This window comes from Tamandua tetradactyla, chromosome 11, assembly GCF_023851605.1.
Source record: "Tamandua tetradactyla isolate mTamTet1 chromosome 11, mTamTet1.pri, whole genome shotgun sequence".
Taxonomy (NCBI): domain Eukaryota; kingdom Metazoa; phylum Chordata; class Mammalia; order Pilosa; family Myrmecophagidae; genus Tamandua; species Tamandua tetradactyla.
In genome coordinates, this window is record NC_135337.1 from 102,893,072 (window position 1) to 102,915,513 (window position 22,442).

Below are 22,442 nucleotides of genomic sequence, written 5' to 3' on the forward strand. Positions count from 1 at the left end.
GCAGTTTATTTCTACTTTCAGAAAGACAATACGTCTTCAACCCTCCAGCAATTACAACAATTTTATTTGTACATTATGACCCGTATTAAACATTTACCATTGAATATTCAGGCAGAAGAGTCGAGCTCAATACTGAATTCTGGGAATACATTCGTAGAGGTCCTATGATTTCAAGAAAATACAGAATAAACAAGATTTTTTGATGGATGAAAAGTAGAGATAAAGTTCTAGAATAAAGCATATTAACTTTATATACACTGACAAGAGTAATTTGGTTTACATTTCCAGTAGTTAACGTCTGTTAATGGAGAGCAAATTTCTGAATTTGGGGCAAAGAATCCTTGTACATACAGACTCTCTCAGCATGAAATTATTTTCAAGGCATCGTTTATGTCCTTGTTTCTAAGGCTGTAAATAAAGGGGTTCAGCATGGGAGTGACAACGGTGTACATCACAGAAATTATTGTACTTGTCCTTGTGTTTTGTGTAGCTGCAGAACTAAGATACACTCCAAAGGCTGTTCCATAAAACAAGGACAACACTGAAAGATGAGACCCACAGGTAGAAAATGCTTTAAACTTGCCTCCACTTGATGAAATTCTCAAAATACAGCATGCAATATTAGAGTAAGAGAAAAGGATGCCAGTGAGTGGAATACCACCCAGAATTCCAGTTGCAAAATGCATCAGTAGTTCATTGAGGAAGGTGTCAGAACATGCAAGTTGGATTACTTGAGTAAATTCACAAAAAAAGTGAGAAATTTCCAACTCTGTACAAAAAGTCAATTGCAAAACCATTAGCCCATGTAAAAGAGAGTCCAGAACACTCAACATCCATGATGCCAGCAGCAGGAGACCACAGAGCCTGGGGTTCATGATGTCTATGTAGTGCAGTGGGTGACAGATGGCCACATAACGGTCATAAGCCATCACAGTTAAGAGGAAGTCATCTAATGCTCCAAAAACCATGTGAAAGTACATCTGGGTGAGGCAGTTTCCATAACTTATAGTTTTGGTCTCCGTCTGGATATTCACCAACATCTTTGGGACAGTGGTGGTGGTTAAACAGACATCTGTAAAGGAAAGGTTAGCAAGGAAGAAGTACATGGGTGTGTGCAGGTGGGCATCAGAGATGGTGGCCAGGACTATGAGGAGGTTCCCAATGAGAGTGACCAGGTACATAATCAGGAAGAGAGAAAAAAGGAGGGGCTGCACTTCTGTGTCTTCTGAGAGTCCCAGAAGTATAAATTCTGAAACACGTGTTTCATTCTCTGATTCCATGTAACTCATGAAAATGCTGAAACAGAGACCAGAGCAAGGCAGGTGTAGGTACAAGCAGCTCTCAGAAAATTAACATAAATGCTATGGTTTGTGTTACAAATATATTGACCTAATTACCTCTTTTAATTATATAAAGAGTTTGTGCCCTTTATTTGAAAATGTCAGGGTAAACAAATGTTTCTACTTCTCTTTGATGCCATTGCTAAGAAGCCTACCTGTCCATAACTTTAAACTTTTTCCCAAGGCAGTATGTTCCACCTTAAATGCTCTTAGACTTTACATCATTCAAAAATCATTTGACCAGCTATTTTGCACTATGTGATGAAATATTTGGGTCATGGATATTGGTGACGGTAGTACAATATTTTTAATGTCATCAATATTGTTAAATTGCATGATGAAAATGGTTAGAATGAGAAGTTTGAGTTGTATATAGATTATTGCAATAAAATTTAAAATAAATAAAATTTTTCTATATGTATAGATTGAAAGATCAATACTGTTAATATGTCATTTCATCTAAGCCTGATCAATGCTTTCAACTCAACCCCATTCCCAAAGTCAAGAAGTTAGTTTGGTGATATTCAATAAAATAATTTTAAGGTTTCTAAGGAAAGGCAAAAACCCTAGATTACCTAGAGAATACTGAAGAATACCGAAGTTGGAGAATATGCAACTAGAATATACAATACTATCTGATGTCAAATATAACTATTAAAACACAATGATTAAACCATGTTGTATTGGTGAAACAGACACATGAACTAATCTGTGAGAACTCAATAGACATGCAAAATAGATGTTAGCAAACTCAAAAATAGACCCACACAAATATAGTCAACTGGCCTTTGACAAAGGGTAAAAGCAATTTAATGGAAAAAGTAAGATATTTCAATAAATGCTGTGGGACAATTGCATATAAATATGCAAAACAAAAAGGAACATAAACAAATATTGAATACATTTCACAAAATTTAACTCAAAATGAATCCTGTGCTCAAAATTAAAATGCAAAGTATAATACTTCTGAAAGAAAATATCCAAGAAAATCTTGTAGCCTGTACTTTGGTGATCAGTTTTTAGAAAAAGCACCCAAATCATGATCCATGACAGAGGACATTTATTAATTGGACTTCATTAAAATATAAAACTTATGCTCTATGATAGATATTGATAAAGGACTTGCATTCATATATACGAAGAACCATTAACAACCATCAAAAGAAAAATACACGGAATGAAGAAAACTGGGCAAAAATTCTGAACAGAAACTGAAATGAAGAAGACATGCAGGTGGCAAATAAGCATGAGAAAATAGGCTCAAGATAATTTTTCATTAGGGAATTGAAAAATTAAACTGCAGCGACATATCGTCACACACCTCTTAGAATACATGACCTAAACACTGACAATACTGCAGGCTATTCATAATGGGGAGCAGGACTGACTCTAATTTGCTGCTAGTGAGAAATCAAACCGGTGCAGCCAGAAGGTAGTTTGGTAGTATTTAGCAAAACTAAACTTAGTCTCACCATTCAGTCTAGAAATTGTGCCATTAAGTATCCAGCTGATTTGATAACTTAAATCCATACCAAAACCTATACATGAATATTTTATAGCAGGTTTTTGTATAATCTACGAAATACGAAAACAACCAAGATGTCCTTTAAGGTCAATGGATAAACATACTCAACTATATCTATACAATGGAATATTACTCAGTGATAAAAATGAATGTTCCCTCTAGTCACAAAAGTCAAGCATGCAACTAGCATGATTACTGGTCATTGAACAAAGCAGTCTAAATATCCTGCATAAGTATAATTTCAATTATATGACTTTCTGGATTAGTTCAAATAATAGAGACAATAGATTGATCACTGGTTTCAAAGGATTGAGGAGAGGAAAGAAAGATTGAATAGGTGAATCAGAAAGCACTTTTTAGAGCAGTGAATCTATTCTCTATAATCCTTTAATTATAGACACCTGATTTTATGTATTTATTAAACCGACCTTAACAAACAATGGTTAACCATAGATATGCAAATAGAAGACTAATTGTCCGGATAATAGGAATGCCAAATGTGATAAAACAATCTAATTGTGTAACAATCATATGAAACATGACTGCTGAGGGGATGAGGGGAGAAGAAGCTGAAATGATAATACTGGATATGAATTGATTCTGGAAAATAAAGGAGACTGAATCTGCATAACTACTGTATTTTACTGGATAAAGCTTATGTTACCAGAGTGTAGGCTGATAATTCTATCATATCTGCACATGTATACTGGAATCAAGACATTAAGTAGAGGATGTCAGGTGAGGAGAGTGCATTTCCCACTGCAGAGAGGGTAGATAACTATAAGTAAGGGCAGGACAGTAAACATTCTACCTGGCAATGCTTTAGAGTGAGACACATCAGCATGAGTAGGTTAATATAGATAGAAGGTTACGTGTAGATATATTTGCAGGTCTGTGTATATGCAGAACTTGGCAGACAAGCAAATATTTTCTTACTCTGTCTTTGGAAGGTGCCTATATGTCCTAGTAACATGGAGCACATATAGTGCCTGGACCTTTATTTTAACACTATTGTTCAATAAAACTTTCCTTGGAGAAATGGTTGACCCTAGACCTGGAATAGAAATACACAGGAAGAGCCTAGAGCATGGTGTACCACCAGAAATTAAGTAGGTACTAAAATGAAGCATTCAATGATTGGGATAAATCCAAGAGACATGGAGCACTTTTGAAAGATATCCCATTGCTCAAAGTGAAAAAAACCTCACAACAAAATAAATAAAGTAGTATTGTATCACAATCCAAAGTATAAAATAAAGGTCATGTGTCTATAATGATTTAAAGAAAATATGTAATATATGAATAAGAAGACAAAATCTCCCATGCAGATGTATGCAAAGCTTTATGTAGATACTGCTGTCTCCAGAATGTGAGTTGATTTCCACTCCTAAAGTCTGTCTTCAAGCACTAACCCCCTTCCAAAGGTGATGTATGGAAAAGCAGGAAAATGTGGAAATTTAAAGTGGGGAAACCTGGCCAGCATTGTTGATGAACATCAACATCAACAGTGAAAAGCGAATTTGGTAGGATGTGCCCTGGATACACAATGTAACGAAAATAGAATTTTATCTCTGGTGTCTTCCTCCATAACCCATAATCCCATTCTAATCATGAGGAGAACATCAAACAAATTCCAACTGAGGGAAATTTTACAAAATACCTTACAGCACCACTGAAAAATATCCAGGTCATCAAAAACAAAGAGAGTCTGAGAAACTGTCATTTATAACACATAGATGTAATGTGGTATTGTGGATGGAAGATGGTCAGAATACGCAAAAATGAATGTGATTTTCTGGAAACTGTCTCTACTTCCCACACAATTTTCAATAAGCCTCACACTGCTTTATGAAATTATTTATTTATTTTCACATGGGCAAGCACAGGGAAGCATTCTGCCACTGAGCTACCATTGCACTGTCTCCACACTATTTTTTAAAATCAGATTAATGAATAAATAAATTTCTTAATGAAATGCAAAATCTAGGAATAAACACTGAGCTTCATTCCAGATGTGAGTATATGCCTTGGAAAAGAATAAGACTCTGCTATAAGTCTCAATTCATCTCCCATTAGGTCAGAACGCAGATATCAATTACATTTAAGAATTCACAGATTAAGAAAAAAAATGACTATAACATGTCTGACATTGTACTTCGCATTCATAAAGAATATTTGTATATGCTGTGATACAACCTCACCCATACTCCTTCCCCAAACCTCCAAGCCAACTTCCACTGTGCAATTTATAGCCCTCATCAATTCCCTAGGAGTTTAACAACAGAAACTGATCAAGAACTTTCTACAGGGCAAGAATTTTCTCCAACATCACCTTTGATAAACCCTGCACTGACTCTCCAATAACTTCAAACATAAATACCAATCTTGTGGACAAAACTCAAAGCTCTCTGTTATCTGGCTGCTGACAACCTTCCCAAGTCCCTGTTGCTTTTTGCACACCCTTCCTACCATTGTTCATCAGATATTAAGATCTACTTTTAAACTTGACCACCCCTGCAAATTTATCAATTGCACAATGAGTTCCCTGCCTTCTTTTCTTGGTGGGTTTATATCCTCTTCTCCCTTTGAGTTGCTAATATTAGGAAAATATTCCCCTGCCAGGCTCAGTACAATTTTCAGCATCCTTGGGAAGCCTTCACAAACCTCAACAGATGTGTCCAAACTTTGGACCCACTTCACCAGGACTTCAGTTTCCACCTCAGGATATTGCATGTGCTCATATCTATGTTTGTTGCTATATTTACATGTAATCTCTTTGAAATAAAGAAGAAGTCTTACTCATTCATTTATTCTGACAGTAACACTTGGTGCCTGTGATGAATGAATTAATGAAAGTGTTTGTGTTGAATGATTTTAAGAAGAAATTGATGAATGTGGTCAACAAGATCCTTCATAAATGAAGCCCATGACGGAGCTAACATGAGATAAGGCAGATATGGGAAAGAAGATACTTTTTGTATTCATCATCTCCCTCAACCACAAGGTTTTTACCTGGGTAGGATATTGGACGATTATCTCTCTTTGTTATCCTTGTTGATACTCTTAAAGTTACTCTCAATAAATGGGATCCTAGAATCATAATGCATTCCCCACACTCAGGTCCAGACTCTGTGACTCACCCAGAAATTAACAAAGATGATTCTAAGTTCACCAATGCTGAGCCTTCCGTGAATGATGGATGAAGTTGGAAGCTCTGCTCCCAGGAAGGGCAGGAAGATGTAAATACTCACGAGGTTTCTAGAAGGTAAAATTATGTTTCCACCTCAGCAGAGATTGGTAGCTTGAGACAGTGTAGGCAAAGCATTTATGTTTTCATGGTTTTATGAATTTAATTTCCATGAGTCTCATTAATGAAGTATTCTTTTGTCTCTCTACTCCCTAAGATATTTAGCTCTCTGTAGGGAAAAAAAGGTAATGCAATGTAAACTTGGGGCAATTTTGACCCTTGGGAGAAAGCTTTTAAGCTTCTTGTTCATCTCTTATCTCATTAGACTCTCACCTCTCTTTAGCGGTGGACACTAGTACTGCAAGTTTCCCCATAATGAGTTCCCTATCACTGATTCAGGATAGAGATTCTGGGAGCACTAAAATATCCATTGTGTCTGATTTCTGTCTTCTGATATTTGATCTGATTTATGGGGGTGTCCTCTCTCAACATATTTCTGCTTCTTTCACTGCATTTCCTTTCTTCCCAATAGTTAGCAATACTTGTTCTACTGACTCAGCTATTTATTTTCAGTCATTCGAAAAATATGTATACAGCAATACTATATGGTAATCATTAAACTACAGTCTGAGAGTGAAAAAAAAAGAGTAATACAATGTGTCTGCTGTTAAACAGCAAGGAGTCATGGAAAAAATAGATATGGTCCCCGAGGGTGGTGTTGAACTCCTGGTGAAGTGTAATGCTCTGTGAATGAGGATTAGCTTTTGCATTTCTGCTAAAATGGATCCTGGAACTCTGATAAGGTTGAATAAAAATATTTGAAAGAATTAAATGAAAGATAACAGAACTGTGGGGGAGAAAAGGATAATAGAAGAGATTTAAAAATCCTAGAGAAACATGGTAACATATTTTGAACTTGAGGTTGAAGGGATTGGCAAACTAGAAGATACGATATGGAAATTTACATCCTGGAGACATAGAGAAAAGATGGAAAAACAGGAGCTGGGTCTCAGGGAAATGAATAACATCATGAAGTGCATAAACAATTGCTCATGAGTGTTCCAGATGATAGGAAAAGTGGAAAGGGGCAGAAAGAACACTAGAGGAAATTTTGGAAGAATTTTCCATAGTCTTAGGAAAAACATACATGCAAATACCAAGGAAGCAAAACGTTAAAAACTGAATGAATTGTATTAGGTCTAAACCTGTACAAATGCTAACAAGAATGACAAATGTCAAAGATAAAGAGTGAATCCTGAAAGCAGCTGGAGAAAAGCAATTCCTCAAATACAAGAGAGTGTTCTAAAATTAAGGACGAATTTCTCATCAGAATGCATTGAGGTGAGAAGCCTATAGTATGATATATTTCTCTCTGAAGGAGAAAAACTGCCAGCCAAGAATTCTTTAAGTGGAAAAACTATCCTTCACACATATGTACAGTTTAAAATATTCACAGGAAAACATGAAATACTTTTCCCTGAAGAAATATTAAAGGGAGTTCTGCAGTATGAAAGGAAAAGAGAGGAGAGAGAATCTTGGAGGAGAGCATAGAAAATAAGTGTATCTGAGAGAATAAAAGAAAGGCAAATAGAAGGATGACATGCAAAATTAAAGGGTAAAATATTCGATGTAATTATTGCCTCTAGGGTAATAACACAGTGTGCATGGATTAATGCATTCATCAAAAGATGCAGATTGTCAGAATGCTTGAAATATATGATCTACCTAAAGGCTTTCCTTAGTCCAAAGGCAACATGGAGATTGACAGTGAAGTTTTGGAAAACATCTTCCACACAAACTGTAACCAAAAAGAGCTGGGGTAACTTTCCTAATATTGGACAAAATAGACATTAAATGTGAAACTCTTATAAGTGACAAGTAGGACAGATTATATTAGTGCAAGGGACAATTTCCCATGAAGAATCTGTAATCATAAATGATTATGATCCTAACCAGAGAACAGTAAATACATAAGATTAGTAACTAGGAAACTGCAGTGAGAAATAGACATCGGTTCAATAATACTTGGATATTCCAATACACCACTCTCATCAATACATAGAATACCTAATCAGCGTATAAATAAGGAAACCAAAATCCTGAATACTGTGAAAAGCCAACTAGACTTAATAGATATATAGAGAAGAATGGACACCCAACAGCAGGATATATATTTTTCTCAAGGTCCCTTGATCATTCTCCAAGATGGACTCCATGTTGCGTTACAAAACAGGTTTCAGTATGTTTTAAATAATTGAAATGATTTAAAGCACATTCTCTGAACACAATATATTTAATATGGAAATCAATAAAAAGTAGAAGAACTGGAAAATTCACAAACATGTAGAGGTTAATAAGATGCACAAACAATCTGTGGGTCAAAGAAGAAATCTCAAGAGAAATCAGTAAATCCTTGAGTAAAAATGCATCCAAAAAACCCGCATCAAAACAGATGTGATTCAGTGAAGGCGCTGGTGAGAGGGATATTTATGGCCCTAAATTCCTGTATTATCAAAGAAAAAAGAGCTAAAACCAGTAACCTAATTTCACACCTGTGAGAATTAGAAAAAGAATGGTAAATGAATCAAAAGCATGTAGAGGCTCACAGTTCACCATGGGCTGTTCTGAATTATCTGTATAAACTGGGCTATAAACTTTGAATGACCATTATAGTACTGCTTTGATAATTTTTCATTAATTGTTAAAACTGTTGCCCACTATTAATGCTGATTGAGAGTTACAAAAAAGCGTTATCATCCATGGCAACAAACTCTCCACAACCATGCAAGTGCTAGTGGTGGGGTGCTGAATGTGAACCTGTATTTCATGCATGATTTTTCCTTAAACCACAGCTCCTTTTTTATATTGATTTTTTATGATCATTCTTTTCTACATATGTGATCAGTAATATATAATATCATCAAATAGTTGCATATTCATTATGATCATTTCTTAAAACATTTACATCAGTTCAGAAAAAGAATTAAAAAGAGAACAGGAAAAAAATCATACATACCATACCCCTTACACCATTATTTCCTTGATCGCTAGCATTTCAATCTAAATTTATTTTATCATTTGTTCCCCCAATTATTTATTTTTATTCCATTTGTTTTAGTCATCTGTTGATAAGGTAGATAAAAGGAGCATCAGACACAAAGTTTTCACAATCACAGTCACATTGTGATAGCTATATCATTATACAATCATTTTCAAGAAACATAGCTACTAGAACACAGCTCTACATTTTCAGGCAGTTCCCTCCAGCCTCTCCATTGCATCTTGGCTAAGAAGGTGATACCTATTTAATGCATAAGAATTACCTTTAGGATACCCTCTGGGCTCTGCTTTGAATCTCTCAGCCATTGACACTTTATCTTGTCTCATTTCACCCTCTCCCCTTTTGGTCAAGAAAGTTTACTCATTCCCTTGATTCTGAGTCTCAGTTCATTCCAGGGTTTCTGTCCCACCTTACCAGGAAGGCCCACACACCTGGGAATCATGTCCCACGTAGAGAGGGGGAGGGCAGTGAGTTTGCTTGTTGTCTTGGCTGGAGAGAGAGGCCACATCTGAGCAACAAAACAGGTTCTCTTCTGGGTGACTCTTAGGCATAATTTTAAGTAGTTTGACCTATTCTTTGTGGAGTTAAGTTTCATATGAACAAACCCCAAGATTGGGGGCTCAGCCTATTGCTTTGTTTGTCCCCACTGCTTGTGAGGATATCAAGAATTCAACTGGGGGAAGTTGAATTTTCCCCCTTTATCACCATTCCCCTTAGGGGACTTTTCAAATACTTTTTCATTCACTGTCCAAGTCACTCTGGGATTTATTGGGGCATCAGTCTGGACAAATCAACAAAATCTCATGCCCTACTCAAGGTTCCATGTACTTATGGTTCAATTAAGCTGTCTACATGAGTTATATTAGGAAATGCACTAGTCAAAATATAATTTTTTTTACCAAATAAACATTTTTTTGCTTTAGTCTACCACAAAAGTTACACATTTAAAATATTAATTACTATCTATTTACAACACCCTGCAGTAATGACATTCCTGTGTTATTCTTCATACAAAAACATCTTTTAAATAGTGCTTTAAATAGTGCCTAGACTAGATTTTAAAAAGCCTGTTGATTTTATTATTTTCTTTACCTTGCAATCTTCCACAGGCCTATTTTAGCAAGACGGTGTTTTAAAATGGATTTTTTTACCAAACAATTGACAAAAATGTTTAAATACATATTTGCAAAAGATTATTTCTTTAATAGTCAAAGGTCACCAAAGATATTATCAATTAAGAGGTCATGATCCCTAATTGCATAGTGTGTGATCTCACAAAGGAAGAGGTTCAAAGTCTATATATTTTCAATACCTTTTGGCAAATAGCATTAAGTGACTTTAAAGGACAAATGAATAATCATTTGCTATGTCAAAACTTTTACAATTTTTAAAAATGAACGCAATAAATTTTGCCAAAAATAGTTCCAGCTTCCCCGCTAGCTACTACTGTCTTTACTGATGATAATATTAATGGGAAGTCTGCATATGTCACCCCAGTGGAAAACAAATTAGAAAATGCCTTATACCTCAGCCCAGCGTACTGAATTAGCAGCTGTAATTCAAGTATTGCAAAGTTTTCCACAATCTCTTGATATTGTTTCTGATTTTGAATATGTTTACCAAATAGTTACTCACATTGAGACGGCTTCTTTGTTTAAAAGAAATGAATTGTCCTGAATGTTTTTACATTCACAAACATTAGTCAAAAGCTGAATTACCCCCCTTTTTATCATGCATATAAAGAGCTCAAACCAATCTTTCCGGTCCTTTATCATTACAAAATCATCAAGCAGATACTCTTATGGGGGTAATGCAAAATCCCACAGCATTTCACAAATTGACTCATATCAATAGCAAAGGGCTGTGAAAGAAATTTCCATCTTTTTTAAACAGCAAGCTTAGGACTTGTCAAACCTGTGGGCCTTTAAATGCTCTCCCATTTGCATCAAGAATTAATCCTAGAGGTCAAAAAGCAAATGAATTATAGCAAATGGATGTTACTCATATTTCACATTTTAGTAAAATGCAATATGTACATGTTATCATAGACACTTGTTCTCATTTCATCTGGGCTACCGCACAATCTGGAGATCGTTTTTGCCATGTTCAATCACATTTACTTAATGCTTTTGCTGTTGTGGGATGCCCTCAATCTATTAAAATGAACAATGGTCCTGCTTATACAGGAAAACAATTTCATAAATTTTGTACTACTTTTAATATTACTCATATTACAGGAATTCCACACAATCCCTCAGGGCAAGGAATTATTGAACGAGCAAACCGGACGCTAAAGTCTATGCTTTTAAAACAAAAAGGGGGAGACGATGATCAGGAGGATGATGTTATGAAAATAAGTACTCCTAAAGATCAATTAGCAAAGGCATTGTTTACTCTAAATTTTTTAAACATTTATGATAATTCATCACAGACTCCAGAAGAACAACATTTTAGCAATTTGGAAAAGAAAAACGATATATCCCAAACAGAACTGCAGCTGCAGCCAATCTATTGGAAAGATGTTGAAGATGATTTGTGGAAACCAGGAATGGTAAAGGTGTGGGGTAGGGGATTTGCTCTTGTCATTGCAGATGACAGAACTTCAGTTTGGATTGTCTCGAAGAGAATAAAACCCAGACATATTGACCTGGACAAAAAATAACTAAATGGGTAATGTATACTATAGGACATACAATTTTGATTGCTGAAGGACAGGGACATATTTATACTTACTGGGATTATCTGTGAGCCCTAACATGGGCCAATCCTACTTTACCAAAATAACCTAAATACAAGTTTAGGATTCCCAGGTCCAGTAAGAAGAAAACTGGTGTCAAATTTAATTCCATTTTTAGAAAGACCTATATGCTTAACTCTATGGATACAAAGGATACTTGCCTATTAGGTGGGAAAGAAAGTTGGAATGGATGGCAGTCATGTCATATGGATCAAGCAGTTATCATAATTAATGATTCCTACGGAATTGTAAGATTCCCCTGTGGGGTTGAAGATAACTGAGACTATATGGATAGGCAAGCTAAACCAGAGTTATTACATAGAGGATGATTTGTGCCATGATTTGGGATGATAAATACATTATTCAGAGAAATTTATGGGGAATTTTCCTAGGACTGGGACCAATTTTCATAGTGAATTCTAGTAACTATAACTTCTCTTTAGCAGCCATAAACACTATATATAAATATGTATTAGAGATCCATATATACTTGTTAAAGTTCATATGCATATAAGAAATCAAACTTCTAATTGTGAAAATTATTCTCTATTCACTTGTCCCCAAGCATTTATGTTGCAGGAAAATGAGACAATTATAGGAGCAAGGAGAAGAGGTATTTGGCTGCCGGTGCAGATGTCAAGTCTTTGCAATCCTCTCCAGAAACACATATACTGATCCATTTGGCAAAAGAATATCTGAAAAGGACTAATAGTGTAAAGAAGGATTTTATAAAGCTTAACAGTAGCTAACTTTTCTTAGGTAAAGAAAGATTTTATAAAGCTTAACAGTAGCTAACTTTTCTTATGTAAAGAAGGATTTTATAAAACTTAACAGTAGCTAACTTTTCTTATGTAAAGAAGGATTTTATAAAACTTAACAGTAGCTAACTTTTCTTATGTAAAGAAGGATTTTATAAAACTTAGCAGTAGCTAACTTTTCTTGCCTAATTTAGCTATTTACATGTATTTTAGCTTCTGAATGATAGAAATATCTAGCAAAAGGATTTGTGTCATTTTATATTCACTACTATGCATTTGGTGTGAGTTAAGGATTGTAAAGGAAAGAGTTATGGGCCCCATCAGGCTAAGAAAAACAACTCGGGACCTTCCGGGGTGGTTATCTGCCTCTCCCAACCCCCATGACTCCTTGCACCAGAAATGCTTGTTGTGAAAATGAGCATTACCTGCTTCTTGCATGAAGCAACACCTGTGACCCATGCTCGATCCCCACCCCCCTCCTCCTCCCCCTTAAAAAGCTTCCCCAAACCCAGGCTAGGGGCTCTCTGTTCCTGCGTGTTCAGTGAGCCCCACGCATGTGTGGTAAATAAACCCCTTGCGTGTTGCATGAGAGAACGTCTCTTGGAGTCCTCCTTTGCATGGAAAAACTCTTGAATTCTTACATTTAGAGGTCCCACCGAGATCGGCTCTTCATAAGGGGAGGCTCCAACAGCCTTCTCTCTCAGGGTAAGTGAGGCCTTTTTCTCTTAGGTGCGATCGCTTAGTCTGTCAGACTGGCAGTGACTGTCGGAGGGTCGCATGAGCACTCCCCGACTGCAACCGACAGACGTGTCCAGGGGTTGCAGGTCACTCTCCCGAGGGATGCCTCAGGATTGGGGGACCTCCAGGGACGCCTGGAGGCTTCCTACAGGGCCGACTCTGATTCTGTTTCCCTTCTGACGGGGGGAGACTCGATCACAGTCGTCAGGCCAGTCGAAGCTGTGTCTCTGAAACCGTGTAAATGTGGTGTGCCGGCTCTGTGTGTGTCTGTCTGTATTTGTGTGTTAGGAATTGTTTTTGTTTTACCAAAGATGGGTCAGGGAATGTCGACTCCACTTTCTCTGACCTTAAGACACTGGTCGGAGGTCAGGGAAAGAGGTCAGAATCTATCTTTTATTGTAAAGAAAGGCAAATGGCAGACCTTCTGCTCGGCCGAGTGGCCCTCCTTTAATGTGGAATGGCCTCGTGAAGGAGCTTTTCATCTACCCTTGATTCAGGCCGTCAAGTCAGTCATCTTCCGCCCTGACCCGTATGGCCACCCAGACCAGCAGCCCTACATCATGGTTTGGCAGGACCTGTGTGAAAACCCACCTCCATGGGTAAAGCCGTTTATTACTCCTCTTGGTCAATATGACTCTCCCTCTGTACTCCCAATCAAGGTGCCAGGTCCTTCTCAAGCTCTGAAACTCTATCCTTCTTTGCCTCCTGCAGTCCTACCAGAATCCCAATCAGATCTACTCCTCTTCGACGCAGGTCCTTCTTCCCCTCCTCCCTACCCTTCAGCTCCAGTACAGGACCCCCCTTCTCTTAGCTCACCTTCTCCCTCCTCTAGTTCTCTCTCCCCACCCTCTTCTATTTCCTCTCCACAGGTTCACCAAGAGACGATCCCAGATGAACCAGGACCGGCACATAGTACACGAAGCAGACGAGCACTAAGCCCATCTGATGTGGCGGTCACTCTCCCCCTCAGACCGTACGGGCCTCCAGTGGATGATGGACATGGGGGAGAAATGCCCACTCTACAATACTGGCCCTTTTCTTCCTCTGACTTATATAACTGGAAAAATAATAACCCTCCTTTTTCCAAGTCTCCCACTAGGCTGACTGGATTGGTGGAGTCCCTTATGTTCTCTCACCAGCCCACTTGGGATGATTGTCAACAACTCCTGGGGACTCTCTTCACCACGGAGGAGTGAGATCAGATCCTACTGGAAGCCAGGAAGCAAGTTCCCAGACAAGACGGGAGACCCACCCAACTCCAGCATGTCATCGATGATCGGTTCCTGCTGCGCCACCCTAATTGGGACCTGAACACCTCTGAAGGTAGGAAGCATCTGTCCATCTATCGCCAGACTCTAGTAGCGGGTCTCCGAGCAGCCGCACACTGGCCCACCAATTTGACCAAGGTCAGAGGGGTTATTCAGGGAGCGGATGAATCGCCCTCAGTCTTTTTAGAAAAACTAATGGAAGCATACCGTAGGTATACTCCCTTTGACCCTCAATCAGAGGATCAAAGAGCCTCAGTGGCCATGGCCTTTATCGGCCAATCAGCTCCAGACATTAGACGCAAGCTGCAGCGCTTAGACGGGTTGCAGGACCTAGCCTTGCGAGATTTAGTCAAAGAAGCTGAAAAAGTGTTTTATAAGAGAGAAACAGAGGAGGAGAAAGAACAAAGGAGAGAGAGAGAGAGAGAGAGGAAAAAGAGTTGGTAAGAGAGAAAAGGAGAACGAAAGAATTAACAAAGATCCTGGCCACAGTAGTTGAAAGAAACACTGAAGGTAGAGGACGAGCTGGAGAAAATCCCTCGGGTCGGCGTTATCGTACCCCTCTTAGTCCAGACCAACGCGCCTACTGCAAAGAAACTGGGCACTGGGCCAAAAACTGTCTGAAAAAACGGAGGGGTACTAGGCCCCCAAATTGGCAACAACTGGCCACATTGGCTCTAGAAAGTGAAGACTAGGGGAGTCAGGGCTCGGCACCCCTCCCTGAGCTCAGGGTAAAATTTAATGTGGAGGGGGTACCAATTAATTTTGAAGTCGACACAGGAGCAGTAGTGTCGGCCCTCCAAGAACCTATAGGCCCGCTCTCTACAAAAAGGTCCTTAGTGTGGGGAGCAAATGGCAGTAGCTACCGTGCCTGGAGTACCAAAAGAACCATGGACCTGGGGAAGGGGAAGGTTTAACACTCCTTCCTAGTTATCCCTGAGTGCCCTGCCCCGCTTATGGGAAGAGACTTGTTAACTAAACTAAGGGCAAGAATCACCTTCAATCCTAAGGGGCCAAAGGTGGAATTTTTAAACCCGCTAGTAAGCCAACCTGTAATAACTGCCCTCACCTTGCCAGTCGAAGAAGAATATCAGCTGTACGTAAAACCAGAACAGCTCCACAGTTCTATTCCTCAGGCCTGGCTTGAAGAATTCCCTAATTCCTGGGCAGAAGTTGCCAGGTTAGGGTTGGCAGTCAATCAGCCCCCAGTAGTAGTGACCCTAAAGCCCACCGCCTCTCCAATTCAGGTAAAACAATACTACTTAAACAAGGAAGCCCGGGAAGGAATCAAGCCCCATACAGAGAAATTCCTTGGCTTGGGAGTACTTAAGCCCTGTCAATCAGCCTGGAACACTCCCTTATTGCCGGTCAAAAAGCCAGGGACTAGAGACTATAGACCAGTGCAAGACTTATGGGAAGTAAATAGCAGAGTGCAGGATATACATCCTACAGTGCCAAATCCCTATAACCTGCTCAGCACTCTCCATCCTGAAAAGACTTGGTATACTGTGCTTGATCTAAAAGATGCTTTCTTCTGCCTGCCCTTGCATAAGGACAGTCAACCCTTGTTCGCTTTCGAGTGGATCAATCCAGAGACAGGATCCTCGAACCAACTGACTTGGACACGCTTGCCCCAGGGGTTCAAAAACTCCCCCACCATTTTTGACGAAGCTCTTCATAAAGACTTAAGCTCCTTCAGAATTCAGCATCCCAGAGTCACCTTGCTACAATATGTGGACAACTTACTGTTGGCAGCAGACACTAAGGAGGACTGTGAGTATGGAACCCGAAAACTGTTAAGTGAGCTAGCTGCACTGGGGTACCGAGCCTCGGCCAAAAAGGCCCAAATCTGTAAAAGGGAAGTAATCTTCCTGGGATATACTCTTAAGAATGGAAAGCAATGGCTCACCGAGGCTAGAAAGAAAACTGTAACACAGATACCCCCGCCCACGACCCGAAAGCAGCTACAAGAGTTCTTAGGGACAGCGGGATTCTGCTGGTTGTGGATCCCAGGGTTTGCAGCCCTTGCTGCCCCATTATTCCCCTTACTCAAAGGGAGCGCTGATTTCCAGTGGGGAATAGAACAGCAGGAAGCCTTCGACAGCATTAAGAAAGCGCTCCTGTCAGCTCCAGCTTTAACCCTCCCAGACGTGAATAAACCTTTCACACTCTACATAGAAGAAAGGAGAGGTGTGGCTAGAGGGGTCCTAACACAGACTTTAGGCCCCTGGAGGAGACCGGTGGCCTATCTGTCCAAGCGATTAGATTCAGTTGCCAGCGGATGGCCACGCTGTCTCAAGGCCATCGCGGCAGCTGCCCCCCTGGCAAAAGACGTAGACAAACTCACTCTAGGACAGAAGCTGACCATAATAGCCGCTCACACCCTGGAGAGCATAATCCGCCAGCCTCCAGTTAGATGGATGTCAAATGCCAGAATTACCCACTATCAGAGCATCCTCCTAGACAAAGACAGGGTGACTTTCGGGGCCCCGTCAGCTTTAAACCCGGCTACCCTCCTCCCGGACGAGACCACGGGACCTGTGCTGCACACTTGCCAAGAGATATTAGCTGAAGAGACCGGAATCCACAGAGACTTAAAAGACCAACCATTACCTAACTTGGAGGTAACCTGGTTTTCGGATGGAAGCAGTTTTCTCCAACACGGTAAGAGGCGAGCGGGAGCAGCGGTAGTCAGTGGGACAAAAGTTATTTGGTCTTCTAGCCTCCTGGAGGGAACATCTGCCCAAAAAGCTGAACTAATTGCCCTCACAAAAGCTCTAGAATTAGCAAAAGAAAAACGAGCGACTATCTATACAGATAGCCATTATGCCTTTGCTACTGCCCACGTACATGGGGCAATTTACCAACAAAGAGGGCTATTAACCTCAGCTGGTAAAGAAATCAAACACAAAGAGGAAATTCTTAAACTCCTGGCAGCAGTCATGTTTCCCAAAGAACTAGCCATTGTCCACTGTGCTAGCCACCAAAGAGGCTCGGACCCAATAACCATGGGTAATAAGCGAGCAGATGAAGAAGCAAAAGCAGTAGCATTAAGGGACTCTGTAAACTTGGTCCTAATAACCAAAGAAAACCAGCAACCCCCTGAAACACTATCTGAGGTTACACCCCAAGGAGAATCGGAAGCCCTAGCTTACATACAGCAGGTCCACCAGCTCACTCACCTGGGGACAGGGAAACTACAGCAGCTCCTGCAAGACCAGAGGGAATTGTACCCTCTGGCAGCCTCAAAAAGAAGAGAACTGGCAGATCGCGTAGCTAGAGAATGTCAGGCGTGTCAAATTGTGAACGCCTACCCCACCAAAGCTCCTAATGGAAAAAGACTAAGGGGAACTCGACCTGGGCAGTTCTGGGAAGTCGACTTTACTGAAATTAAACCTGCAAAATATGGACTTAAATACTTACTAGTTTTTATAGACACCTTTTCAGGATGGGTTGAAGCCTACCCAACTAAGAAAGAAATGGCCCAGGTCGTAGTCAAGAAGATTATGGAAGAAATTTTTCCCCGGTTCAGTCTACCAAAGGTAATAGGGTCAGATAACAGACCTGCATTTGTAGCCCAGGTAAGTCAGGGTGTGGCCAGGATATTGGGGATTGATTGGAAATTGCATTGCGCATACAGACCCCAAAGTTCAGGACAGGTAGAAAGAATGAACAGGACAATTAAAGAGATCCTAACCAAATTAGCTATAGAGACTGGCTTGAAGGATTGGACCATGCTCCTGCCTTATGCCCTGTTCAGGGCCCGGAATACCCTCTTTGCTCTCATGTGTAATCTAACCCCTTATGAAATCTTGTATGGAGCGCCACCTCCAGTCAAAGACATGTCCTCCATTCTAGAGATTAATAGTTCCCTCCATACCCCCTTGCTTGACAGGCTGCGAGCCTTGGAAAAAGCCCAGCGGTTCCTGTGGCGGCAGCTCTCCACCTCCTACCAGCCAGGAGACAACAGAATTCCGCATCAATATCAGGTGGGAGACGTTGTCTACTTCCGCCGCCACCAGGTACAGACTCTTGAACCTCGCTGGAAAGGACCTTATCAAGTACTCTTGACCACCCCCACCGCAGTCAAGGTCGATGGTATCGCATCCTGGATCCATGCGTCTCATCTCAAACCTGCGCCTTCGCCCTCTGAGTCCCAGTGGAAACTGGAAAGGACTGACAATCCTCTCAAGCTGCGGGTTCGTAGGGTTACTACTTCTTCTCCTCCTTCCCCTAGGGGAACCCAATTCCAACCCGCATAAGCCTTGGAAATGGACAATAACCAGATGGGATGATGGGAAGACTATAAAAACTTGGGATGGAGCAGGGGAGTCTTCTTTTCTAGTGACCCCTTGTAATCTTACCACTCTGGGGAAAGAGCCCTGTTGTGACCTGACCCCCATCTACCTATGTCCCGCATCCAATCAGGGAAAAAGTTACTGTAACAGCCCAGGACACTATTATTGTGCCTACTGGGGCTGTGAGACTTTAGCTTCAAAATGGACAACCTTAAGCGACCCCTTCCTCAAAATAGGGTACCAGAAAACCTGTTCTAATCCTGGAAGCTGTGGGTCTGATGGATGGCCCGGGACCCACCATGGAACACTCATGACCAGCCGTAGGCCTACAACAGATTTCTCACAAAACCCTTGTGCTAAAATTTGGCTTAATATCACTAACCCCTCAGATAATAGTTGGATAACTGGAAAAACCTGGGGAGCCAGATTATACGAAACCGGCACAGACAGGGGGAGGCTAATACTAATTAAAAAGGAAGAAATTCCCCAAAAAGCTATCAGGGTAGGCCCCAACCCTGTTCTGACTATGAAAAACCCAGGGCCTCGTGCGAAGCCTACGCCCCCAGGAAGGCCTAGCAATAGCTCCCTAATTCCCACTTCTTCCCCCCTTCTGACTCCCAATAGTACTTCTCCCTACAATCCAGAGACTCCTGGCGACCGATTATACAACCTAATTCTAGGAGCCTTTTCTGCCCTCAATCACTCCCGAGCTAATCTCACCCAGTCATGCTGGCTTTGCCTGTCGGCTTCGCCACCCTATTATGAAGGAATAGCTATAAATAAGTCATATACCATCCTCCCTAATGGCACATCTTGCAACTGGGACAGTGACCATAAACGCACCCTGTCTGAGGCTACGGGACAAGGAACTTGTATAGGTAACCCTCCTCCCCACGTTAAAATCTTATGTGCCACCATTAATCAAACCCAAGATAATGATAAATTCCTTCAACCTCCCCCAGGTTTAAAGTGGGCATGTAACACTGGAATTACCCCTTGTGTATCTACAAAGGTTTTTAACAACTCTGTCAACTATTGTGTGTTGGTTTCTATATACTCCCGAATTCTCTATCATTCAGGGACAGAATTAGAAACTATACTATTAAGCCAAACCAGATACAGAAGGGAACCAATCTCAATAACCCTGGCAGTTCTTATGGGGGTAACTGCCGCTGCCGGTATAGGCACAGGGACTGCTGCCATTGTACATAGCAATCAACAAACCAGTCAATTACAGGCCGCAATAGATCAAGACTTAAACGAAATAGAAAGATCTGTCTCAGTCCTTCAGAACTCTCTAGCCTCCTTTTCAGAAGTAGTTCTGCAAAATAGGCGAGGACTTGACTTACTTTTCCTTAAAGAGGGGGGACTATGTGCAGCTTTAAAAGAACAGTACTGTTTCTATGCGGATCACTCTGGTGTTGTTAAAGAGTCCATGACAAAACTCAGAGAGCACCTTCATGAAAGACAAAAAGAACGAGAGGCACAACAGGGGTGGTTTGAATCTTGGTTTACTAAGTCCCCCTGGTTGACAACGCTATTATCTGCTCTCGCTGGGCCTTTAATTGTGTTACTTTTAATAATAACTATAGGACCATATATTCTAAATAGAATTATATAGTTTTTACAAAGGCAGATTGGAAATGTCAAATTAATGCTCATCAGACAACAGTACTCAGTATTAAATAACCCAGAAAATCTCTAAGATTAGAGATATGTACAAAAAGGAGTGGGGAATGTAAAGAAGGATTTTATAAAGCTTAACAGTAGCTAACTTTTCTTAGGTAAAGAAGGATTTTATAAAGCTTAACAGTAGCTAACTTTTCTTATGTAAAGAAGGATTTTATAAAACTTAGCAGTAGCTAACTTTTCTTGCCTAATTTAGCTATTTACATGTATTTTAGCTTCTGAATGATAGAAATATCTAGCAAAAGGATTTGTGTCATTTTATATTCACTACTATGCATTTGGTGTGAGTTAAGGATTGTAAAGGAAAGAGTTATGGGCCCCATCAGGCTAAGTAAAACAACTCGGGACCTTCCGGGGTGGTTATCTGCCTCTCCCAACCCCCATGACTCCTTGCACCAGAAATGCTTGTTGTGAAAATGAGCATTACCTGCTTCTTGCATGAAGCAACACCTGTGACCCATGCTCGATCCCCACCCCCCTCCTCCTCCCCCTTAAAAAGCTTCCCCAAACCCAGGCTAGGGGCTCTCTGTTCCTGCGTGTTCAGTGAGCCCCACGCATGTGTAGTAAATAAACCCCTTGCGTGTTGCATGAGAGAACGTCTCTTGGAGTCCTCCTTTGCGTGGAAAAACTCTCGAATTCTTACAATAGACTAATTGGATTCATTATTGCATCTGTCACTGGAATCATTGGAAGCATCACAGTGGCTGCAGTCACTGGAACAGCATTGCAACAAACTGTACAGATGCAGCATTGTTAGAAAAACACCAGTGAACTGTGGCATAGACAATCTCATTGATGAGAAAACTAATAATAGACTAAATGATATAGAAATGACATTGGTTCATATTGGAGATCAAATGTATAATTTAAATTTTTTACAAAGTTTAAAGTGTAAAAGGAATGAGAGCAGTTTTTGTATTACCCTCTTTTAACATATGGCTTGTCTGAAATAGAATGGGAAAAGGGAATAGGCATCTTTTAAGGCTTTCAGATAGTTTAAGTCCTGATATCTTAGAATTACAAAAAGGGGGTATTAGAATGTAAATTAGAATAATCTACATATAGCCTATGGAAGTAATGTTACACAATTACTTACCCAAGAGCTAAAAAATCTTAGGTTTGGGGCTGTTTATACTTCGCTTCCTCCTCAGCTGTGTTTAACAACAAAGAAAAAGGTGATTCTTGCAAAAACTCTTGGCTCCCTCCTGAATCAAAGTCAGAGAGCTTGACTGGCAGCCAATGATGGGTAAGACCCTTCAGAGCCTAAGGGCAACCTAAGACAGGCGCGGTCACCTCTGCTTATAGTCACCCTAAAAAGGTGATTCTTGTTTTCCTCGGTTTATAAAAAAAAGGGGGAAATGTAGAAGCCAAGAGTTTAAAGCAAGACCTACAGAATTTGTTGCCAGCTGCTGGTCTCAGGATGGCGGCGGTAAACTGTGGAGATTGTTATGTAGAGCAGTCTGGGAGGAAGAGAATGTTTACCCAAAACAGTTATGTTAAGTATGAAGAACACTGTGAGATAAGAATCTTGCTCCCTCAGGAAATGCCTGCATATCTATTGACATCCTGTGGTATATAACTAGGATCTGGTTGAGAATAAAGTTGTCTGAAGTCTGTCTGAAGTAAACTCAAGCTTCAGACCCCCTGAGCCCATCTGTGTCTTTCTTTCTTTCTTCATTTCTTTTTTTCTCATCATTCCTTAATATCCTTCGAGCTCCATTTCAATAGGAAGCAACAGGAGATATTTTCCAAGACCTTCTCATCCAGCATTGTAACTCAATCAAATGCTTCTATTCAAAACTCAGCTCTTGAAAAAGGTGGAAAGATTCAATCTTCCTATGTAT

At 40.3% G+C, this 22,442-nt stretch overlaps 1 protein-coding gene across 1 annotated transcript; it reads right to left on the minus strand.

Annotated features, from left to right (window-relative positions):
* Positions 1 to 359: 359 nt before the first annotated feature.
* LOC143649348 (olfactory receptor 7A10-like) lies at positions 360 to 1,280 on the minus strand. Its single transcript, XM_077119442.1, has one exon. The coding sequence runs from the start codon at positions 1,278 to 1,280 to the stop codon at positions 360 to 362; it is 921 nt and encodes a 306-aa protein (XP_076975557.1).
* Positions 1,281 to 22,442: the final 21,162 nt, after the last annotated feature.